Source organism: Solea senegalensis, linkage group LG1 (genome assembly GCF_019176455.1).
Source record: "Solea senegalensis isolate Sse05_10M linkage group LG1, IFAPA_SoseM_1, whole genome shotgun sequence".
Taxonomy (NCBI): Eukaryota; Metazoa; Chordata; class Actinopteri; order Pleuronectiformes; family Soleidae; genus Solea; species Solea senegalensis.
The window spans coordinates 29525552-29544885 of NC_058021.1; the positions used below are offsets into that span (position 1 = coordinate 29525552).

Genomic DNA, 19334 nt, shown 5'->3' on the forward strand with positions numbered 1-19334 from the left:
TGTCCTTAACTCATTTTACTGTCGTGCCAGCTCATATCTAACTTTTTAAAGTCTTGAAAATAAACCAATTATCCTTTTCTTTGATGCTAATGAAACCATAGGTTTTCCTATTTTGTACAACTACTGTTTGATCTATCTTCACAAGTGAGATGTAATTATACTATGACATTATTTTATGACCTTTCTATCTGATAGTTTAGGGGGCGAAGTATAAATTCAGACAAAGACGGAGAGAGAGAGGGATTGACAGTGGCTGTCAATCATCATTTGATGTTTTATGTATAAGAGAGATGTTTCACATTACACGTGACCTGGCACAAGGCTGGATGTTTGCTCCGCCAAGGCTCTGTCTGAGACACGGATATAAACACAAACATACGGAGACATAAATACTGTCCTACACACAAGCTGAGACATAAATCAAAACAGACTGAGAGGCGTGTACGGGGGACTGACAAGTAGACAAACTGTCTGTCCAAAACCAAATTTCTCTCGCACACAACTGCGCTATCAAATAATGTGTGCCTAATGGGTTTCCAACTCAGCCTATGATGGTATTAACCCTGCTGACCTCCTGCAGTAATGTCCAACTCTTTCCTCATTCCAGTCATTACATGTCTCTGCCTTTGAAATACAGATATACACACACACACACACACACACACATACACACACAAAGTTGTATGTGTGGTTTGTCTTTTCCTTGTGGGTCAAACAAGGCAGAGCTGGAGGAAGGAGGCTTTGATTTCCATGACAGGTTGTTGTCCGCTTTTGTTTACTGTGTCATGCCCCATGGTGCAGAGAAGAAGAAGTCTGTGTTTTAATAAGAAACAGTTGTTGCCTGCATTTTCTCTCACCTTAGATTCCATTTAAAATATTGTATATAGGTTATTCTCTAGATTACCAGAGGAAGAAATCATATCTGTGTTCATATTTCAGACTCTGTGGTGCCAGTCATCTGTCCTGCAGTCACAGACTTTGTGTGTCACAGTGGCGATTGCATCGAATCCCACCTGGTGTGCGACAATAAGCCAGACTGTGCTGATGAATCCGATGAGATGGATTGTGGTGAGTCGAGAGAGGAAATACATTTCCTTGGCACTGTTAAATTTTTTTACCCCACACATCCATCACGCTCTTCCCCTCTCATGTGTAGACCTTGGAGTTGACTCTCCAGGTGGCTGTAATTTCAACATGGATGCAAACCAGTGGGAGGAAATCTGTCAGCTCTTTCAGGACCCTGATGATGACTTTGACTGGAGGATAGATCATCAGACAGAGACACCGGGAGCTGGACCGCACACTGACCACAGCCCCGGTCAGTGCCCAATCTCCTATAATCCTTATCTTTTCATATCCTCAAATAACTATATAATCACTTTCTAATCTGATGTTCTAATCATCATATGGCAGTGGTTTCCAAAGCTGGTACTGTCACTACAAGCTATGCAGGAGTAATGGCATCCTGAGCAGAGAATAAACTCACAATCCCTCTGAGTGTGTTGTGATCTGAGCTCCTCTGTGCTTTGTTTTTTGTGGCTTGTGTGCGGATTATTTACGTTGGTGCATTTGAGCCCAATCCTGTAAAAGTGTTCCCATCACGGCATTAAAACAACACCATAAATACACCTGTCAACAACCCACCAGTGTCTATGGCTGCACAGCAAAGCTAACAATGTTAACTAGTTAACTTTGACAGTATAGTGAGCTGGCATAGTTACATTTAGTTACCTCTACATCAGAATAAGAGAACCAGCAGACACAAAGCTGTGCATTTAAACTGACAGTGATTTTCTGTGCTTGCTCTCTGCCTTGTTTCTTAGTGACAGATTAATAATGTCTTCCAAAACCACATTTCTCATATTTAAAAACAGCCTGTGCATCCTGACATCCTCATTGTTTTTCAGCTTTCAGTGCACTGCCTCTTGAAATTACAACCTGACAACTGGGAAATAAGAGTTCTGACATTAGTGTGAATGCAGGATTAACGATAATACATCCCTCATCAGTGTCATGCCAAGACAGTCTCAGCTTTACGGCAATGGTGTTTTTCTTTCATCGAAACGTTATTTTCCTTCTTTCTGTTGAATAATTTATCTCGTATATGACTATTGAGACTGGCCTCATCCATGCAAGGCGATGCAACATTCATTTGTATTCACTTTTATAGATCATCGTCCATCTTTGTACATAAAATATAAGAACATGAGATTTCAGATTTTGAGTGCATTTGAGGGAAAAGAAAAAACATTCCACAATGTTAGTTTCCCTATAACAATTAGAAAGCAATGATGCAAACGTTGCAGAGGCGTGAGTCCAACTAGACTTAGAGCTTGAAAATATTTGATCATCCATTAATCATTTGTTGCCTCTTTTTCTGGTATATTTGGTTGTAAAATAAATGGCTTTCAATGCTTAACCGCTGAGGCAAATTGTGTAGATTAAGTATTTGATTTATTGTATGTGAATCATTATTAGTTGCAGTGTTTATTAGATCATGTTTGGAAAGGAGCATGACAGCACTTTTGCCCAAATTATTGATGAGTTGTTCTGAGGTAGGACACTGGATGCTGAGCCATTGAAGAAATTATTGATCTCACTGTGGTAGAGATCAGTAAACTCAGCCATCTGTAAAACACACACACACACACACACAATCATGACTCTGAGGATATCATGCATTGACATTGTCAGGGGACTCTGAATGGTGAGCATGATTTGTGTGCCTTTGTAATCCTTGGAGAATAATTTCTACACCACTTTTTGGTTTTCAATTTTTTTTTGAGCCAGACGAAGAATCCGGTGTTCTGGTTTGGAGTTTGCTCTGTGCTCTGGATTGCATTGGCTTCCAATCCCCTTTAACTCATGTGGAAAACCCTTAACTTTATTCTGGCATCGCACAGATGCCGTCTCATCTTTGAGCCATAGCTGAGCTGAAGAAGCTCTTTGAAATGTTTGGCTTTGGGCTACAATATTTTAACAACAGCACAGAAAACTGTCAAAATATTATGTCTATTGGAAACAACAGACAGACGTTATTGAATTTCTTTCTTGCGGTAAAACTGCGATTGTACGGTTGAGCAGGATTTTGCTTTCTCTGGACAGTGAGTTATTGTTATTTAAGTGTCCTATACTGTATTTATCTCTGAAGGTGGAGGAGGGAAATTTCTCTACATACACTCAGCCACTCAGAGGGAGGGCGACGTTGCCAGGGTGACGACCAGGCATCCGTTTCCTGCCAGCATCGGTCTGTGTCACCTGCGCTTCTGGTTCTTCATGCACGGCTCAGACAGGATGGGAACGCTGAAGGTGATCTAATCTGAGACACATTTCCATAAATAATTCAAAGTCTTTTTGTTTTTATTTTGTTTATTCTTTCAGGAATCAAAGTGTTGTCTTTCCTTGTTGTGTGGCTTGATTTGGAATGTCTGTCCTGTTTTACTGAAGCCTCTGTCAATCACCTGAATCTCTCAGGAAATAACAAAATGTTCTTTCCCTGTCAGGAAATAATCTATCAAACTATATCTTTCACTTTTTGTCTTTTTTAGGAGTCTTTGTTACCTGGGTTGATTTCAACACAACAAACAATAAGCAACTGTTTTAAGAAGATGTGTGCAAAAAAACTAGTAGTAATAGTCATTGACAAGATGCTTGAAAGGGTGATTTAAGTGAAAATTCCCACTATTTATGTGATTCACTTACATTAAAATTCAATTGAATGATACAGTTTATACAAATCTTCAGTTACTGTGCATAGTAAGATTAAGATCAAGATATGGTCTTATTCCTATTGTAGATTAAATGACACAAAAGCAGTATAAAGCAGATCATAACATTAGCTATTACTATAAATGATTCAATTAGTGTGCTTCCTTTACTTAAATTATGACGTTGTCTCAGTGGTTGCAGTGACAATTATTACATGGTAAAAAGTTGTGCCTATCAAGTTAATATGGAAGTATTTGACCTGAAGTACCCATTGTTTCCTCTGCATCTCTATAGGTCTATACTTCAGGACCTAGTGGTACCAGTCTGTTGATGTGGGCAACCACTGGAAACCATGGCAACCAGTGGAAGTATGCTAATGTCATCCTGTCCAACCCCGCACCTTTTAGAGTGACCTTCCAGGCAGAAGTGGGCGGAGACATGTGGACAGACATTGCCCTGGATGACGTCTCCTACACCGCAGAGTGTACGGTCGGAGGTAAAGCTTCTTTCTCTCTGTGGTCGTTTTCTTTTCTGTTGCACTTGCAATTATATTCTCTACTTATTCCTCATCGCCAGCCCTGGCAACACACTGCTCATTTTTCACGTTGTTTTCTTTCTGCCCTCACTTTTCACCTTCTCTCATTTCCTCTTTTCTCCACATTTTCCAGCAACCATTCTCTTTTCCTCTCCTTCCATATAAACTGTGTGGACCCTTGTGAAGTGTGTAGTGAGTTAATGGAGCCTGTTGCCCTGCAGGTCCACATAAATTCACAGTGGAGTCTGTGCCAGCGTTGAGGGACCATGTAGAGGACAATATGGGGGGGAAAGCAATTACATTTATAATACTGTATTGTTTTTTGTATATTTCCTCCCCACATTCAAAGTTAAGCTCTGAACTCACAATTAGCATACCTCTCTTATTTCATCACGTACGCAGATGTTTTTTTTTTGGCTGCATTTGAAAAAAGCAATTGTTTCTGTGAAATGTCCCACTAGGTCCAGTAACTCCTCAGCCTCTCACCTGTGGAGTGGACCAGTTCCAGTGTGCATACTCCTTTCAGTGCATCCCAGAAAGCTGGCGGTGTGACGGAGAACCTGACTGCGCTGATCGGTCTGACGAAGAGCAATGCCCGACCTTGGGGCCTGGTACTCTTCCCCCTCAAGACAGCTGTCCTACTGGGTATTATCAGTGTTCCAACTCCCTCTGCCTTCCCTCCATACTGCGCTGTGACAGAGTCCCCGACTGCCCTGATGGAGAGGATGAGTTTAGCTGCCGTGAGTGTGTTGGATTTTGTTCACACAATGCTGATGAAGTCTATCGTCTCCGCACGACTCTCACAAGCGTTTAGATCTTGTGTCGCACGGCAACATTCCTGCACTGCACATAGGAGGTTATTTGTTTTCTGTCAGGACAGATGGAGGCAACATCAATTTTACGCTGGTATAGCAAGACCGTTTCAGAGGTTTCAGAAGTGAATTCTACTGCTCACATAAAACCGCGTTCAGCAGTTTGACTGGAGTAAAACTTGTTGTCCCCGCCTGCCCCTGCACTGCTGCTGTATACACACACAAACACTCCCTCAGGCAGGTTTGGTTTTGCTTGACAGAGCCCACTTTCAGATGGACACAGCATACAAATAGCATCAAACTGTTAAGCTGTTCACGGAGACCAAACAGAGGCAGAATAATCAACAACAAAAAGACAGAACGTTCCGGACTGCAGCTTTTATCAACAAACAATAAATTATATAAAAGATACGTATTTTTAATCTCTGATTATTTCCTTCATGTAATTCAATAGGATTGCAGTGCCTGACAGGCAGTTGATCACTTTTTCTCCACACAATCATTTCTCCATTAAATTCTAGTTTGTTATGTGAACTCATCACCATTCATACAGATGGTACTTTCACTGCGGATTATATTGTACAACCTGTTATACATAAAGCTTCAGAAGCATTATTCATAAAGCCCGTCTCCCATTAGCCTATTATTTGCATGAAATTATAACAGTATGACGTTTTCTGTGCTTATGGCTCCTTTTTAATATGCTTTTAATGAGGACGTAAAGCACTGTGCAGAGCAGCTGCGGTGTCAAAGGCGCTCTCCATCACCAGTGAAGAGAGCTGTTTTACTAAAAGCAGCTCATTTGTTCAGTGACGATGCTCTTTTATTGTTGTTGCTTCACTTCTTTTACTCTTCTGTTTGTTGGCATAATTTACTGAACACTTTAACACTGAACACAAGACTTAGTCAATTGTTTCCAAAGGCCTGATAGTTTTTTGTAAGATTCAGGTGAAGTATATCAAACATGTTGGTCACTGAGTTAAAACTTATATAACATATTTCACTTTTTAACTTTTTTCATTGTACATTTAGGAAAATAAATGGTTTATATAAATGTTCCTGACAGCCGACCCAATTGACTCAGCAGAGTTACTATTGATTTATTTAATGGGATCATATTAAATCTTTTGTTTTGTTTTGTTCCCCTATACTTTATTTTTCAATCTGGTATATAAATAGGTATTATTGGGCACTAAATGCTTCTACCCATCTCTTACCCCTGATTCTGAAACCCCTTAGGCCTGTGTAGAATTAAGAATTCTTAGCATGACTATAAATGTTTTCACTTTCAATATTTAAGTGTATTTCAATCATTCTGGTCAGGTTTTTAAAACTGCATTGACAGACAGAAATTAACAAAATGATTTTTTAATTTGCCTAAAATCTTTCATTTATGAGCTTTTTAATGCATATCACATTATCCAGTGGGATAAATAAGGAAAGCATACACACATTAGCTCACAGATTAAGTTCAAAGTGTCAAAGCAGCTTTAAAATCTTTGTCTTCTTATAGTGATCAATTCAAAAAAATCTGCTTCTTGTGTTTCGTGTCCTCCAGCTCTGCTGCAGTGTGAGCTGGGAGAACTGGTGTGTGAACAAGGTCCACCTGGTTGTATCCCACCTCAGAAGCGCTGTGACCACTCCACCGATTGTCTCCCTTTTCACTCTGATGAGTCCAGCTGCCATGGTAACATATTTTTCACTTTACACTTTCTTTTAAACTTTCTTTTTTTTTACTACTCCATTATACTGTATAATTATTTGACCTTGGAGATATGGAACAGACACACAGTGGGAATTACTTTTTAATTTGTGTTCTTTTAAACCTTTAACCTAAATCATTTGCCATTGATTTAACACATATTTTTGAGACAGACTTGTGGTTTACATAATTAAGGACATTTTCAAGTCTGACTGTTTAGCCTTCAAATTACACCTCACAGGTTACTGCACGCTGCCAAAATCCATTAAATCCTTCACCAGCTTTCCTGCAATTTCAGGACCAAGAACAAACCTCCATGTCACCACCAAGCCAAAGTAACTTTATCAAGAGCTAAACAAACTGGAGCATTTCACATAAATCATAGAGGCACAGTTGTGTGACAGCAGATGTACAGGCAGGAAGTAGATGTTTTGTGGTTCAATGGACACACAAATACTATCTGCACCGTTTAATGGATGGAACCGAACAGTGCACAGTCTCCCTTGGCAACACGATTCACTGAATTCATTTTGTTTTGTCAAAGCAGAAACTTGCTTAATATACTTCTTTTTTCTTTGTCGGGTAAAAGGGAGAAATGGAAGATGATGGCGGCGGGGGGGAGTAAATATATCATTATACAAAGGTCAGTTTCTTTTGTGTGATTTGCAGATTGTCCTCTGATGTACTGCCTGGATCACGGCTCATGCCATATACAGAAACATGGGCCTGTATGCACGTGAGTTACACACACAAACACACATGAACAAATCTAAGTATCATGTCCCATTTTTTCACCATTTTTTTTTTTAATCTCTCTTTGTGCAACTTAAAACATGGAAATCCCATCAGTTTTGTTTCTTTCCTTGGAAAAGCCACGCTCCATGAAGCATGTGGGAATCTGCTTATCCCCCACAGCTTCACCAGGGAGGTTCTGCCTTCATTTATCCACCAGTGCAGTGTTTCCTGGGAATCTCTGATGGATTCTCCGGGTCAATATTTAAACAACTCCTGATATCAACAGCCTCAGTGTGTTGACCACAAAAAAAAACCCAAAACCCTGTATGAGATTAATATGCTAAGAGGTTGGCATAGAATCCCCTGTCTGCCCTTCGAAAAACAGCTTCCAGACGAACAGTGAGCTCCGTTGGAGGTTTTTCAGGAAGCTCATGAATCTCGTTGTCTGCATGAGCAGCCCGGGAATGTCTGCAGCACTGAGATCTTTCATTATGAAAGTATGAACGCAATAATGAAACGTGCCGCTGTATCTGCTAATATCATTATACGCCAGTGAACTGCAGAATTCTGCAGTCGTGTGTTTTCAAGTTCAATTCTTCAAACCAAACAGATTTTTGCAGCAGCACAAGATACAAACATTGAGATTAATTCGCGGAGAAACAGGATAATAACGTCCCCGTGAACAGGGCAGTGGGCTCATTTCAATTTCAGACATTAATAGGAAAGTTCTCGTCGTCTGACGACTGCCTCACAGTCTTTATGCTGTCAGGATAAACATCCTCTGTTACACCTGTCAGAGTAAAAGTGCCCGCTGTAAAGCCTAATATTTTCTCTTCAAGTATCTGTCACAGGCCACTTTGCATTTAAATAACTTTTTACGGCATATAATATCATGGCAAATAATTCTCTCTTTATTTCTGTCACAGTTCGCTGCTCCGACACATCAGCAGTTTACTATCTGTGCTAAGGAGGTTACGTTTGGATGCTTTATGTCTCTCTCTCTTAGCAGGATTATGCAGAAAGTGCTGAACCAATTTTCTTGAAATTTGACAGGGTGGGGCATGGTCAAAGTAAGGGTAATACATATAATGTGGTGTTTTCTTTTCCTTTCTTTTTTTTTTAATTTTTTAGTGAAAGCTAAAATTATGAACAGGTAGAATTTGGTGTAGACCCAGATAATTAAGTGTGGATGAAAGTATGTGCTCTCAGCACTCTTCTTGGCTTCATGTAGAGCTTTTGATGCTGCTGGGTCTTAGTATAATATTCATCTGCTGGTTTTTGATTTTAACATCTGCATGTGTAAGATTTGAATGTATAATAGAGTGACATTTATTGGTGAATTAGCATGCATGTGGGTGATTATTACCTCATCCTCCCCTTGCAATCATGTTGGAGGACCTGTGATGGCCATCGATTATCATAAACATTCAAAATGTATATAGTTTGTCCAATATTGCCTCCTCTGTAGCAAAGTCTTGCTTCTAATGTAATAATCATCCTGTTTTAATCTAGACAGCAATTCATACATTCAACTGGTTGTATACTCCAAAAACCATCAGTGCATTATTATTTTGGACTCATACAGACATTCACTCTCACAGTCACACCTACGGTCAGTTAGGACTGTCTAATCAACCTAATCCTCAATCTGCATGTCTTTGTACTGTGGGAGGAAGCCAGAGTATGCAGTGAAAGCCTCTGCTGCACCACCATATGGTCCACTCTCATACACAAAGCAGTAAATAATAAATCAGACTTCTCTGATGCCTCAGTTTCGACTAAAACATTTTTTTTTGCATGTGGTCTCATTTTGTCATTTGTGTGACATTATTGCAAATTCTGCAAACAGGCAAAACGCGTTGAGTTAGCAGAAAGCAAAGATGTGTTTATTATGGCAGCTCTTCACAGAAATGCTGCTCTCCTTCTCTCATACAGCCTCGGATCTGCATCACCATTTATTCGCCTGTCTGACATTCCCCCAGTGCAGCGGCAGCACCACCGCCACTGCCTCCTCATTATGTAATAGGTCTTCACCACTGTCATTCACAGTGCGGTGTGGTATGGAACTCCTGTAGCTGTTCCAGCATTGATAACAGCCCTGCTGTAGCAGAACCCAAGGCCAGTGAGGAAGTCTGTATTTGCATCACGTCCCTCCACTCATGCTCGGAGCAGGATCCTCCGGGGAAAAAGGCCAGGGACGTCTCGCTGCCGCGGCCAGGCTGTCACACAATATGTACCCTGACCCCCTCTGAATCATAATGATGCAGTGTGGCTTTTCTGGGAGCGGTGTGTTTCCCATTAGAAGGTCAATGTTGCTCAAAAATCAAGCTGATACTGAACAGATGTTGAATTGGAGCACAGTTTTCGTTTGGGAGAAAAGGAACTCGCTTTCCTTCCAAGAGAGGCAGATTCACCAGAACGCTCCAAACTATTTGTAATTAGTCCGCGTTTCTGTGCTGAATGTCCCGCAGACAATTTGTCAAGATAGCGTTGTTGTTGTGTTGAGAGAGAATTTATATGCTCAAGATTTATCTCTTTTCTTAATATGTATTTTATTTTGTTTCACCTTTGTCATTTGTTTTGTTCTTGCTCTTAAAGGAAAATGCTGATATTATTATCTATTACATGGCATGAAAGCTAAAACATTTATTTAGTTTCACATCACCAGATGATGATGATTAATTGGTGCATTTTTATTTTTACAGTTTAACTTGATATGAACGTTTTACTCACCAGGGCACTTTGCACCAAATAAATCACTGCAGAAAATAATGTGTCCATATAAATGTCAAAGCTTCTTTTCCTCGTCTGACTGCAGGTGTGATCCAGGGTGGACGGGAAACCGATGCCATGTGCGAGAGAAGCCATCTCTCTCCACCTCGACACCTGAACCACAGGACACACAGCTGGGTGATAAAGAAACACACCCTCTAGTCTCCATTAAACTGTCTCACCTGGATTTATCCCCTGTTCCCTTGCATAGCACCCAGTGCCTCTGCAGTTTATCGAGGGCAGGATTAAATGTACCTCCTCCTCTGTTTAGACGCTGTGTACGTTGGCATCGCCATTGGACTGCTGCTGCTCGTCATTGGAGTCGCCGTCTGCTCTCTGGCTTTATGCAAGAAAAAAAGCTTATTCAGGTAAGTGACGGCCAAAAAATATGAAAGTGTTGTTGCCGAGGATGATGACGATGAGGAAGATGATGGGACTGTTTGCTGGCTCTGCAGAACATCTGACCAGATGGACAACAGGATGATGGATAACCTGGCTTTTGACTGGGGAGCAGAGGTCAGTGCACAGGAATCAATCATCAGCTAATTCTGTTTGAATGATGTTAAGTTTTGTCAGTTATACAAATCGCATTTGTTCAATTCAATAAGTGGATTTATCATTAGAGAAGGTCAAACGCTGATCACCCAGCCTTTCTGCTAGATTATATTTTTGATGTAGGACTATCGATCTGGTGGTTAATCTGTGCGTGTTGCGTTCATACACACAGCAGGCAAGGTCAACGCACTGAAAATTAGAACACAAGTTGTAGTTTTAAGTGCAAAAACAATGATGTAAAAATGTCCTGCATTTTATGTGAATGTTCCAAAAAACGATCACCAGGATTATGCAAAAAATATTGAAACAATTTGCACCACATTTATTGGATGAGGTGGGTCAGGGGTAATGTCATTACATTTTTCATGCAATGAAAGAAGTGGATTCAGGAGGACTTTTTAAATCAATAGCCACAGCATTAAGAGATAAAGGGCATTTTTCTATTAATTTCTCTGGAATTAATGTGGATCAAGAAAAAAAAGTAAGCTGAAACTCCACATTCACTGAGCTCATTCACTCAAACACAGTATTTGCTCCCATCAAATAGAATCAGATTACATACAAGTGATATGTTACACACACACACAGACACACACACACACACACAACAGATGTGTATGTATTTAACTATGGTCTGTGTCTTCATCTGCATGTGTATACATATTTGCTTCACCAGTCTCAGCTCAGCTATAAATAGAGAAGTGTACGTGTAGACTGTTGTCGCCGTTCAAACACAGACAGTGCTCATTTCAGCAAGCAGTGGAAAGAGGAGCAAATGTATAATGAAGGTTAAAAATGTAATTATATACACATAACGGAACGGTTTGATTCCGATTGTGCACTTTTATCTGCATAATTGTCTTTCCGTTTAGTCACTGGATGAAAGACAAGTTGGTTGTCCCAGAGTTCACCCCAGGAAGAGTGCTGGTCAAGGGCTCTCCATCAGTGTCTACCCCTGGAGGAGAGAGGTGGAGGTGAGGTGTCTCCGCTCGGCCTTTACAGCCTTCACTCTCATTATCTGTGCAGAGGTCAGTGACATGATGCATGTTTCTCTGTCTATTACTCCACCGCAGGGTTCAACCTGGAAAGGTGCCAATCTGTCCTTCTCCAACCCACTGTACAATTACCCCACTGACGCTAATCGCACTGAGCACAAAAGCTCTGATGCATAAAAACAATGGACTTCACGTATTGACACTGCAGCAGGTTTGGGTCGGACTGAGTGTGCAAATACTTAATGAGTTTGTCCGGACTTGCTGAGACGCCATGTAGAGGATAACCACGCAAAGAATTCCAATATTTTGCAAAGAGGGAGTTTGAAAGTCAGTTCTCATCCGTCCATCCGATCAATCCCATAACCCTACCTGACCTTTTGTAAGACGCCATTTACAGCAAAATCATTTTAATGTTCTACGTGTTTCCCACACGATATGTTAATGTGTGTTTGAATAAACGCTAAAAGATGTATGAACAGAGCTCTAGGAAAGCCTATGCTTTCTGAATGTAATATATTGCTATTAAAACATTGGAACAGCCACAGAGATTGAACTGCGGGAGCTTTTTTCAACAACAACTGCAAACACTGTATAAAACCTTAAATACATTAATCAACCATTCTGGAAAATGTGCTCATTCTTGATCTTCATGAAAGTGCAAAGAGGATTAATCACACTGTCGAGGGCCAGTTTGCTTAGCTTAGCTTAAAATAAGGGAAACGTCTGACTCTGGCTAAGTTTATAAAATCCATTCATAGAGACATTTACGAGTTCTGTGTGTAAGAATTAGTGACATCTAATGCTGGGACTGCAGATTATATTAAATGGGGCATTCTTAAACCTGAAATCTAGTCTGCGTAGTTGAGACGCTGTAGAAACAAGGTGTAGCGTAAGATAGTGGTCTCTGCAAGGCCAGGCCTCAGCACTTTCAGAAGTAATTAGTCCGGACTTCATTAGCTGCTTTAATCCTCACAAGTGCAAGCAAAAAAAAAGAAGTTACAACCCTGTTTTATTTGAAAATTAAAAAAATATGTCACGAGTCAGCATCCTGTGTGTCAACAAGCCCAGAGGAGAAGGGTCATAAACAGCACAGTTAAAGCACTAGGTGATATTTAGTGATTGTTCAGTCATGGCTCTTTTCACACTCCATGAGGATTTACATGACCAGGTCTAGTGTCTGTAAGAGAGCATGCTTTCATATAGACAGCATATAGGTCTGGCTTTTAGTGTATTTGTATGAGGTCCTAACTTATAGTCGATGCCGACTTTGCTGTGTGCACCGGCCAATCATGGTGGTCTTGTCCCTCACGAGAAGCAGCCACTTGCCAAATAATATCTATACCTGCGTAAGTCTATGATAACGTCATAGTTTATTATCACTTTATCTCGTCTTTTTTGTATACCACTCAATATCCCGCAAAGTCCATAGAGGAAATCTGTGTTTTTAGCTCATGAGGACACGAAAGTCACAAAATAACACATCCATTAACTACTCCTGTCTGTGGAGTTGTAGAATCACTTCTCTATGTACTTTGGTGTGAGTAGGGTGAGTAGTTAGTACACACTGACACAAACTTCAGTTTCCAGTCTGATAAGGCTGTCTAACGGCTAAATATGGCGGCAGGCATGTTCTTAAGATATTTGGATGAGCCTTTTAGTAAGTGGCTCCCTACTGGCAGCGATGTTTTTAGTGAAGTTGAGCATCAGTGTATTCCTGGAAATGACGGCACACTGGATGTCAGCGTTGATATATGTCAATGCCTCATGAAACCACACTTCAAACATGTATCTTTAGTTAAATCAACATGGTCAATTATGCACATATTTCTTGTGAAGTTACTGGAATACGGGCTTAGTCAGTCTATACGCGTCCTGGTGCAGTCCATGTCTGTTCATGTCATTACGGACATTAATGACGGATTCTCTCAGTGGTAACGAACACGTTGCTTGAACACATTTTCTTATTTTTAAAGCTTCTTTTTGTGTTGGCTCACTTTCTATACGTCCAGCCTTCTATACCTCTGTCCCATTTACAATAAATGACAGGTAAATCTGTTGCTTCGTGCCTCTGACTGTTCTCAAACGCACTGAAACACTCCCCCGTCCTTTCACATTGGTTCAGATTCAAACTATGAATGTTTAATTTTTAGACTGGATGACCACAGTCTCCAGTGTCACTGCTGCTTAGTCTTGTCCTCCATCACTGTAGAGTCTTTGCTGAGTCTGTAGGAGGATTCTGGGTCAGAGATTTATCATAGGGCCACTGGATCAATTTTAGGCTTTGAACTGCTCCACTCTATATTGTATTTATTTATTTTTTGTGTCCTTGCCTTATATTAGCTACACTGCCTTTTCCTCTGAAACACTTCCCTGCCCCAGAAATGCAAAAGCATACAGTATTTGGTCTAAATGCATCAGTTTTGACACAAAATATTCATTAGAAATGTGTAACTTTTGACAATGCTGTCGGGGACAATAACAAACTTATAACGGACTCATAATGAGTGTAATGGGAATAAACTTGTGACAACTATCTTTTTGGTTTTCAGCCCAATAAATGTGAGTTAATTATTCAGCCAGCCTTTCAATAGACCTGTAGCTGCTACTCTGCTCATGAAGGAGCGGTAAATAAATGTTTTTCCACCTCTTTATTTGATTTAATATTTGCTATGATGAGGGGTATGCTCGTGCGCTTTTGTGATTAAATAAAGTGTATATACATTATGTCATGATAACTTTTCCTATGTTATTATTATTATTATTGTTAATAACCTTTATTTACTTGGTAAACATACCAAGAGTACAGGGTCAGGTTGCCAACTTCCTGATAAGAAATTAAGGAACGGGGGTTAAGTAAAAGATGCAGTTTTGCTGTTTTACAATAGTGTTTCTATGTGTGTAACGTTCTATCGACCAAATATGAGATTCAGAATGAATAAATTTACTTTCGCCTGAGCATTATCCTCCTGTCGCCATTTTACCGTTACATCTCGCTGCATCACTGGACCCACAGTGAAATGACTGACCAATGCGTGAGTGCATATCTGTTCATTATGGAACACGTGTTTTATCTTTCAAATACGGAGCAAATCCTTATTTAACAGAACAAAAAACATCAGAAAACAACAAATGAAAATATTACAGAGAGTAAGCACAACATAGCAATAATTCATTTATTTATCAATTATTGAAGCAGCCCTGGCTCTCATTCATTCTCATCATTCAAATAAATAATGATTAATTAATAACAACTGCAGCTCGGAATCCCCACAAAACACCAGCTCAGCCTTTTCACGGCGTCCGCTTGTTTGTGTCACATTTGACCCAGCAACACAAAAAGCTTTCCCAGCATTCATTGTGGCACCATACGCTGCCTCATCACACTCGCAACACCCTCACATGTTGGTCCACTGATTGAAAGTCCGGCTCTCTCTCGCAGCTTCGTTATTTGTGTGGTGTTATTGTGCACACCATAGAAGCAGGTGCGCACCCACCAGCCTTTGTCCCCCCGTGTTGTTGATAAAGCAACGTTAGTCAGCTTTCCTCTCTGCAGCTATTGTTGCCTCGGTTTTGCTATCACAGAGCCCAGCCCATCTAAAGGTCGCTGTTTTGTTTGTGTACTGTGTTGCTCCTGGAATGAAAACCGCTCCTTTAGACTAATGATGGTCTTGACTGACTTCAGTATAATTTCGAGAGTCTCTGTCTCTTTACAGGCCTGAGGGGAGAAGACACCGCCGGGCTGTTTCTTGATTAAATCTCTTACGGAATTAGGTTGTAAAACTTTTATCTACACCTTAAGTATTGCTTAGTAACGGTGTGTTACGACTTCATGGACATTGTGAAATGTGTTTTTCACCTTGTACTACCAAGTATATCCAATTCTGATGAGCCAGAAATATTGATTTGTCCCATCTGACACATTATTGTAGGGATTGGAATCAGAGTGTGATCAAAATCACTGGATCAGATATCGGACAGATAAAAATTTAAACCTGATACCATCCGAAAATCCTATATAGCTCACGCTTCACTTTGCACAGACTGTAAACATGTAAATAAAAATCAGCAAAAGCATTAAGCTGAGTCATGTTTGGGCTATTTGTTACGCAGTTTGAGAATCATGTCTTTTAAATGACTCAGCACAAATAATTATGTTAACAGCTTGATAAATGGTCTAAAATGACTCTATAGGACTAATATCGAGTTTGTGATATCGGGATCGGACACAACAACGTGGTATCGTCCCATCCCTTGTTTATTGTTTGCTTCATTGGATACACAAATAAGGTTTTACATAATGCATATTACTGTATTTTGCTGTGGTTTGGAAATACCACTAGTTACTCAAGGGAAAATAATCAATATAATATATGATCAAGCATTCTTAATGTGTCTTCAACTGTTAACCTCTAATTTAAGAGAATTTCAGAACATTTCAGAGGGAATTATTACTATACAGTATGTAGAGTATTGTGTATTTCCCTTGAGCCTAATTGCAGGAGTTGGTAGATTGAAGCCAATAGGTGGTAATGTACAGTTTATCCTCCATGCGTCTTCTGTATTAATCTGAGATTCAACAGCTGAGTCTCCTGGTGTTTATGGAGGCAGCAGGTGGTGCACGACTGCAACAGACAACGAGCGGATCATAAATATGCTGAAACTGTGACTTTATTGCAGAAATAATGCTGTAAGAAAAACAACACTGGGATATTGTTATCTGCATATGAGGGACGATGTCGCAGTTATGGAGCCACATAATTATTAATCCAGTATTCGCTGTCATTTTAGTTTTCTCTCAGGAGTCATTGTGAACAAACCCCCGAGGGAGAACTGTCCTCCAGCTGGTCATTACCTTTGTCTCCTGTTTGGTACAGAGTGGGACGTGTTTGCTGAGACTCTGATGGGAGTGAACCACAGCACAATAGAGATGAGAGCCATAAAAACCAAAGAGGCTGTCCACAGGAAACAAGTCGAGGTGAATCTGCTAAAAAAAAATGTATCTTATCGTTGTTTCATCCACACAGAAACTGTGTCAAGGGAGCCCTGAAATGCTATTCTTTTGTAAATGGGTCCCAAAAGCTACCTTTACGTTTTCGCGTACACAACAATACGCTATTTGGGGAAAACAATTTCTTTACTGTCATTCACATGCATAAAAAAGTATTGCGTCCCCCCCCCCACACACACACACTCAGCCTCTACAGTACCACAGAAAGACACAAAAGAGAATAGACTAAAAAGACATGATAAAAGAATAACAATAAGTAGAACAAACCACATAGGAGTAAGCTAATGGTAAAAAAAAACCTATCTACATAGATAACATTAAAATGGAACAGAACACATAACAGCAGCTTGATCACAGCATACTCAAGTTCATAGTGCACATGTTAAAGTACAGTGTGGATAAGTCATAAGCTCACCTCTCCTTCGTCACCCTGGCATTCTGTCTCTGTTGCTGTGATTGTATACGTTGCATGAATTTGAATGAAGCTTTATTTAAAAAAACAAAAAAACAAACACAAAATCTGGATTTGATTGCATTTAGTGAGGCATTTTTGGCTCCTCGCGTTGATTTAAGTCACACGTATGAGCTCTAAAAAAAAGAATTATGACTTTCTGAGTTGTGTTTACGACTTGGATGTTTGTGTGAACGCTTTTTACAAGTCAGCAACTCAATAATCACGTTAACCTCCACGTGACGGGAGCATGGCGCGATGCCCGAGCTGCTCAGGTGTGGTTGTATTTAAAAACACTCCGTCTACGAGCTCCTGGGTTCATTGGAGAGGTGACACAACACGAGGAAAGTGAATTAATCTTCACAAACACTGATTCAAACTCAATTCACCTGAAAAATATTCAAAACTGAAGAAAACCTTATTAAAGTTGTGAAATGGAGCAAAAAAAAAAAGTTTTTTTCCACTTTCCTCTCAAAGCAAAGCTAAATCATTATGTGCTTTCAGTCCTTGTTAATATAATTATCATGGGATGGAAAAGCTAATAATTGGCGGTGTTCTAATGGAAAGACGGACACAGAGCTGAGCTTGTTCTCCCCAGTGTTAGCAGTGTCTGACTGCCACACGGCGTCTTTGTTCTCGCTTGATTGAGGGGCCAAGCATCATAAATGCTGTGGTGACAGGCAGCTCTGCAGCTCTGCCGCTCGAGCAGCGAGCCACACTCCAGACATGAGCACTCTGGAAAATGTACACTCGCCACCACCCTCAGACCTGGTGTCGCTGCTGGAAACCTCCCATTTCATTTCGTTAATTTGGTCACAGATGTCTCCAGGCTCCTTAACTCACCCCAGGGAGAGCGAGCGTGGTGTGTTCCCCCGGCCAAGCAAAAGCTCGAGACATCTGTGAAGATACACGTCACGCGGGGGAAGTGGGCGAAGCAATGTTTTCCAATCCTGGGCCTCAGGAATCAACTGCACCTCCATGTTTTAGATGTTTCCCCTGCTCCAACACACCTGACACGCGGATGCCAGGATTGAAAAACACTGGTTTAGGAAGCAGAGTAAACGAGGACGGATGAGGTTTTCAGAGTGTCATCTGAGAAGTGGGAGTGACGTGACCTCCACCTGACCTTGGTCCATTTAAAAAGTAAGAAAAAACATGGACACACACAAGTAGGGGTCACCACTCTTAGAAATACCAGTTGATAACAACACTCTACATCAAGGCTGTCAAACTCATTGGGTTCAGGGGCCACATACAGCATGATTTGAGCTGAAGTGGGCCAGACCAGTAAAATAATAACAACATTTTTCTCCTTGTTTTACATTTAATTATCTTTTTACAAAACATATTATGAACAACCTGAAATTTGTTGAGAAAAATAAGTGCAATTTCAACAATATTATGCCTAAGTTAACCATTTACAGGTATCTGGAACGAATCCCCCCCGGGGGCCAGATTGGACCCACTGGCGGGCCTGTTCTGGCTTGTGGGCTGTACATTTGACACCCCTGCCCTACATGGTATTTTGCACATACAAATAGCATGGATGAAATGTGTAAATAAATCCAACAAAAGTGCAATTAACAGTAAAAGTGGATGTCAGACTTTCCTGAGTGGGCGTTCCGGTTGAAACTTTCAACTAGGAACTTGGAAATTCTGACTTCCGCCTGCAACTGGAGCACGCCATACGCTCAGCCTCCTCCAGCGGTACAAAGGTGATTAGAGCAGGAGAGCGTATGGAGACTCGCTGAGTCTTGACTGCTGTGATGATTAAACGGTTGGAACGACTCGCCGGGGCGAGAGAAGCGAGTGTGCGTGTGAGTGGATGAAGGAATCAGGAGCACTTTCCAGCCTCTGTGGCCACGTTTTCAGAGGGCAAATCACGTCTCATCCTTACACGGGATCGCATGATGTCACTCGGAAATGCTTTATGGATTAAATGGCTGCAGTGCACTTAGCAGCCATTATGTTTTACCTTTGTCTGGTTTGGATATAGATATTTATTTTTGATAATAGCAACTCGCCATGGAGCTATTTAAAACAAACAACATGGTTTTAAAA

The 19334-nt window shown here is 40.6% G+C and overlaps 1 protein-coding gene across 1 annotated transcript in view; it reads left to right on the forward strand.

Annotated features, from left to right (window-relative positions):
• malrd1 (MAM and LDL receptor class A domain containing 1) overlaps positions 1-13869 on the forward strand; it is a 42820-nt gene extending 28951 nt beyond the window's left edge. Inside the window, exons 22-33 of the mRNA XM_044039222.1 lie at positions 940-1068; positions 1157-1318; positions 3152-3309; positions 4003-4204; positions 4705-4983; positions 6614-6742; positions 7427-7493; positions 10311-10402; positions 10536-10632; positions 10720-10780; positions 11692-11793; positions 11893-13869. Coding sequence (XP_043895157.1) covers positions 940-1068; positions 1157-1318; positions 3152-3309; positions 4003-4204; positions 4705-4983; positions 6614-6742; positions 7427-7493; positions 10311-10402; positions 10536-10632; positions 10720-10780; positions 11692-11793; positions 11893-11991 — 1577 coding nt within the window. The 3' untranslated portion in view covers positions 11992-13869. The remainder of the gene's footprint in view (positions 1-939; positions 1069-1156; positions 1319-3151; positions 3310-4002; positions 4205-4704; positions 4984-6613; positions 6743-7426; positions 7494-10310; positions 10403-10535; positions 10633-10719; positions 10781-11691; positions 11794-11892) is intronic.
• Positions 13870-19334: the final 5465 nt, after the last annotated feature.